The following is a 6134-nucleotide window of genomic DNA, read 5'->3' as shown; positions in this document are numbered from 1 at the left end:
GCTAACTCATCGATAAACAAGAGGAGTTGCTCGGATAATAAATACCCTCACTCTAAACCCAAAGACTATGAATTCGAGTAATCAACGGAGTTGCTTGGATTGTTACTACTGAACACACCCTTCATAGTTACTCTTTACATTTCATCCCAAAAGAATATGAAAATAAAAGTACATCATGGGAATAATATAACCAATTATTTGACCACAAAATATGCTTACTTATCTGAATTTTGAATATATAGCATTTTAACTATTTTCAATTTAGACAAAAAAAAAATCCATTTTTATAACTTAAAACTTTGAACAAACACAAAAAAATTGGACACGTAACAACCCTCGTACTTGGATCAAATAATTCCTTTTTAAGTCATAAGACTATTTGGACAATAATATAATTATCTAATTAGTCAAAGTAAAAGAGAGAATCCAATTTAGTCAACATTGTCGTACGTGCAGTCTTTCAGATCAAACGGCTGTTAAAGCAGCAGTGCAAAATATAGACGACTCTGATTAATTCAAAAATATAGATTTTATATATTATTCTAAACATATTCTTTATAAATAGACTGCAGGACCACAGTGATCAAACTTTTGAAACAAATTAATTGTAAGATTTTAATTATTAATTCCCACTTGTATTTATTAAGAGTTGATAGCAAATGAGAGTTACTATTAGTTATTATATTCCAATGTACTTTCATTATATATTTTGTTGATGTCATACCTTGAAAAGGAAAAAAAAAATTGAGCAGGTTATAATTTGGAAATTTTGGTGCTTTTATATTCTTAATCAACATAGGAAGAAACAAAATTGTCTATAGAGTTTGTACAGCTCATGAGGCTATTAGTTCTATAATATATTACTTCCTCCGTTCCATTTTATATGAGTAAGTTTGATTTGATACTGATTTTTTTTTAAAAAAAATTGAAACTTGTAGTTTAAAATAAGTGATAGATGTTTGTGTAGCTACAAATCATTTCATTAAGGATAACATGAGTATTTAAAGTTAAATTGTTATTATATAAGTGTGTCTATTTGGGATAAACTAAAAAAAAAAGTGAGTCATATGGCCGGGACAAGGGAGTACATAAAAAAGAAGAGCTACTTTCTCCGTACACTTTTACTTCTCAACTAAATTAAAAATATATGCTCAATTTAACTTTTCTAGCTTAGACAATTAACAAATAATTTATCATTTAATTTTTAATTTAGCCTTGTTATTAATTATACTATTATAGTTATTTTTCAAATTGAATTTAATATATTCTAAGAGTAATATAATAAAATTATTTATTTATTATTTTTAATGAATATATCAAATCAATACTGAACAACTAAAAATGAACAAGTTATATCACTATATGAATAAAAGTCCATTGTGAAAACGCAATGGCTTATGGAACTAGGAGTGGTTTTGAAGTTAAAGCAGGACTAGAGCCGTATAATATATTGATTCGATTGAACTTATTAGCTTTAATCTAAATTTTATATTTGTCTTAAATTTTTTAAAGAATATGTATTATTAATTTAAAATTCAATAATATAAAAGAACTAAAATTTCAAATTCATATAATTCAAATCTTGATTCCGCCTCTAAGTGAAAGCATATTCACAAACCATACTTGATTTTACACTAGAATATATAGATATTCCTATTATCTCTATTTTGAAACCTGTCATAAGAAAGATATAATTTAAATAAATGTACATTCCCAAATTCATTTTCCTCTTTTAAAGATCAGAATATTCAAACTCTTTCACTTTTTTTCTTCTTTTGAATGAGATGGGTAGCTAATAATACCCTGAAAATTGGACCTTCCCCTTTACACATATGTACACTAACTGATTGAGCTCAATGCATAGAATACAGAATAGCTGAACCTTTGCCACCGTTTGATGTTGATATTCAGATACGATACTAGTTAGGATCAAGCGCTTATTTAATCATATCAAAAAAATTATAACTGATAATATAAATATAATTTTATTAATTTCTTAACCAAGTCTATCGAACAAGTGTCATGTTTGATTATGACTCCGACTCCAATCACCCTAACCCCCACTTGCAATAGATAGAATATTAACGATACCGGATATTAATAATATGTTATTGGAACAACAGCAAGCTTGGACATTAATATTTATAAATATCTCTTCTTATTTTATTACAAAAATCGGGAACGGAAGTTGTCAATGAAATAAACATAAAAGTCATCGGACTTTACATTTTTGTCCCTTTTTATTTGTTCGGAATATTGCATGCTTTTGAAAAAGTAATGATTAAAATAAATATTTTATTATTATATTTATATTAATTGATTTTTTATATTTTGAAAATGATTTAGAGAATAAGTAATTAATACGGATAAAATAATAATAAAAATTTCCTAATATGTTAAAGTGAAAAATAAAAATAAAATATAGTTTTAATATAATACATAAATAAAAGTAAACATAATGGAGTAGAACTTACAAGTTTATCCTATTTTACTTTTAATATATGAAGCACTAACCTAAAAGATTTTTTTTAAAAAAGACAAATCTAGTTTACCTTTTTCGGCTAAATTTGTGAAGAGACAAGATTTGGAACGCAACGTATTAAAAATTAAATTATATATAATGATAGTGTAAAGATATTTCTTAGATTTTTAAGCAGTAACTTTTTGAATATAGGATTAAAGGGTATAATTTATTCATGAACTATAAACTTAGGGTCAAATTTGATCTTTTACCCTTTAAATACCTTAGCAAATAAAATTTTAACTTTTTTTTTTCAGATTTTAAACAGAAAGTTATTTCTTATGACAACTTATAAACGTAAAGTTTTATATAAAATGACTTTCTTCAATTCACTTATATGTTAAAATGAAGAAATTTTATAAGAAAAATATAAAATTTAATCAAGTTTGTAAGAATCTACTAAACCAAACATCTTGTTTGACTCATGAACTAAGATGGGAAATTCAATGCGAGAATTCAATTTATATTTTATTTAGTTGATATTATAACTAGTTCTAAAATAAATTTATACCTATAACTTAATGTTATTTTATCTCATATGAAAAGTGAAAAAAGTTAATCCAAAATAATAAAATCCCAAAATAATAATTTTGTGACTTTTTTATCCATAAACCAAAGTAGCATTGTAGGTGAATATCACAAGCAAATTGCCATAACATAGTTGAAAACTTTGAAAAGTTGCTGTCGAGTGTCCAATTTGTGATGACTTTTATTTTTTAAGGAAAAAAAGTTAAATGGAGAAAATTTAAAAGTTGATTAGTTTAAGTTGACTATCTGCTTTCGTATCTCTTAAGTAAAAAAGTAAATCAAGAAAGTAAAATAATTATCTGGTTTGGCATAGATCCGATCTAGATAACCAAATTCAAATAATTGGGTTGTAAATCCCGATGATCCATTTGGGAATATAGAAATTCGAGGAAACAAGCTGGTTGTTCCCAGAACTCCATATGTTTCTCCACTTTCTTCTGGAAAATTATAAATATATCTTGTAAATGCAAGATATTCTTTTGCAAAGAAATAGTATATTTTGATACATCTGATTATTATTTATCTGAGTCGAATGAGCTTAAAAGAATAGTATATTTTGATACATTGATATATATAGCATATGTTTTTACATGCATTTTAATCATTTAATCATATACTTAATCAATGAGTATTCATATATTAGTTACCACTTAATCTTAATAAATTTATATATTTTATTTTACTCATGCAAGAGAGATCTAGTGTATAATAACTTACTAGCTTATTCAAATTTAGTAACGTTTGTGTAATTAAATTATGCATATATGTTTAATTTATCTAAGGACCTACAAATAATAGATTTCAAATAGGATCAAACCTAGTGAGTTAATTACAAGTTTTTCAAGATTTAATAGTTTTGATTTAGATATGTTTAAAAATTTATTAAACTAGTGTAAAAAAAAATGTCATCCAATCAATCTACTGATTTATTATATACTTTTGAACTTGAATTAACAAAATTCAAATTTTGAATTCTAAAAATCAAGTGATTATGATTAATATCACAAACTCAATCCATAAAATTTGACTATGGGCCTAATTCATCACACAAAACTAACTAAAAAAAAGATTATCCAAGTCTTAGGAGAAACACTCATAATTCTCGTCGTTTACCAATATAGGATTCATTCCATACATCAAACCCCCTCGTATGTTCAAATCCAAACATTTCTTTTATCCGAAGTTCTATTTTTACTTGTCTACTATTTTAAACATTAATTATTTGTTCCTTAAATTATTTTTCTAGACTTAATATCAAATATCAATTAATAAGAATGATATGATAAAATATCTTTCCTCTATCCAATAATAGTTGCTCACGATAAAAGTATTTATTTGGATCTTTATTTTCTTACTGATTGTGTTAAAGTTCAAATTTGACAGATAAATGTGAATCGAAAAAGTAGAAAAGAAAGCACGTGGTACAAATCTCCTGTAAATTTTCTTCATGTAAGAAACTTCATGGATGTTGAATTCCTCCGCAGCAACTTCCAAACTTTCCTTCAACAAATATTATTTTAATCATCTCAATCATGAAAATTAGCTCCGTGCATGAACCATTTTTCTTATAAATACTCCATTTCACCTTTCACCAAGAATGTTCTAAGCTTCCCCAGTTTTCTATCTGTTTTTTTCTTCTTTTTTTTCACTCTCAACATTTTTAAACCCATAATTAACAACTAGAAATATGTTTGAAAATATAGATTTTGAAAATGATTATGCCCTTCTTGAATCAATTAAGCTTCAATTACTTGAAGATTGGGAATGGGAAAATCCAGTAACAAGCTCAGATAATTCAACCTCAACTTATAGCCGAAACAATAGTATTGAGTCTAATAATTCCTTATCGAATGATTTTGATTATTCAACTGACAAATTTCTTTCCGATTTGCTTAATGATAATGACGTTGGATATGGATCGGATCCTGTAATCCCAAATGTGAAATCGGAGCCTGAAATTTGGAATTTCGCGGAATTTGCGGCGGCGACGCAGTATACGGTGGCGGAGGTGAGAGTGGAACCACCACCACAACCTGTAGTGACAGCGCCGCCACAGACGGTGCCGACGGCGAGGCACTATAGAGGTGTGAGACAGAGACCTTGGGGAAAATTTGCGGCGGAAATTAGGGATCCGGCGAAAAATGGGCAAAGAGTGTGGTTGGGTACGTATGAGACGGCGGAGGACGCAGCGTTTGCTTATGATAAAGCGGCGTTTCGCATGAGGGGTTCACGTGCAATGCTGAATTTCCCACTGAGGATTAATTCTGGTGAGCCGGAACCCATTAGAGTCAGGTCGAAGAAGTCATCAATGTCGCCGGAATGTTCTTCATCGTCGTCATCGGATAATGCGCCGGGGAAGAGGAGGAAGACGGTCCCTCAAGTGGTATAAAATGGGTCGGGTCGGTTTTCTCACGGATCAAATATCTGAGCTTGGATAGTTTGGTAAGACCTATGAGATAAACAAAGATATTTTATGAGATTCTAAAATCATCAATTCAATCGTGTGATAAAACTAATCTCAAAATTATTATTTTTTCCCATATACCATTCAATCCCTAGAGTCGTTTGGTATTATGAATAAGGTATAATAATTTCAAGATAAAAATTTTATTCTACGTTTGATTGAAGGTATTATATAATCCTTAGATTATTTATTTTATCATTATGATTTGATGAAATAACTTATCTTAGGATTAATTATCTCGAATAGGCATGTGATCCTTTTTTATTTCTTTCTAAGATAGGCCTGTAGTTGAATGAATGAATTTCCACTGTAAAGTAATAAGTAATAACTATCATAATGATGAAATTCTTCTTCTACTTTCTTTTCCAATTAATGATGTAATTATCATTGAAAATGGTTAATTATATTTATATTGGTCTAGAGTTGATATGTGTTCGTGGTAAATAGTAATGTTAATATTTTAATCAATGGATAAATATTTAAAATTTAACGATGCAATATCCATTTGCTTGTACAATACTATTTGTTTCATCATACTAAATAGTAATTTGAATATTTTTTCTTAATTGTGATGGCTTTAGTTTTTATCTCATTTTCAACAAACTGAACTGAAAAATACAC

At 27.8% G+C, this 6134-nt stretch overlaps 1 protein-coding gene across 1 annotated transcript; it reads left to right on the top strand.

Moving 5' to 3' along the window:
* Positions 1-4657: 4657 nt before the first annotated feature.
* Positions 4658-5868, top strand: LOC125878328 (ethylene-responsive transcription factor 1A-like). Its single transcript, XM_049559557.1, has one exon. It carries the CDS (start codon positions 4737-4739, stop codon positions 5436-5438), a length of 702 nt encoding a protein of 233 aa, XP_049415514.1. The 5' UTR covers positions 4658-4736; the 3' UTR covers positions 5439-5868.
* Positions 5869-6134: the final 266 nt, after the last annotated feature.

This window comes from Solanum stenotomum, chromosome 10 (assembly GCF_019186545.1).
Source record: "Solanum stenotomum isolate F172 chromosome 10, ASM1918654v1, whole genome shotgun sequence".
Lineage (NCBI taxonomy): Eukaryota > Viridiplantae > Streptophyta > Magnoliopsida > Solanales > Solanaceae > Solanum > Solanum stenotomum.
Note: the sequence above shows the minus strand (reverse complement) of the source record. Positions and strands in the feature narration are given on the sequence as shown.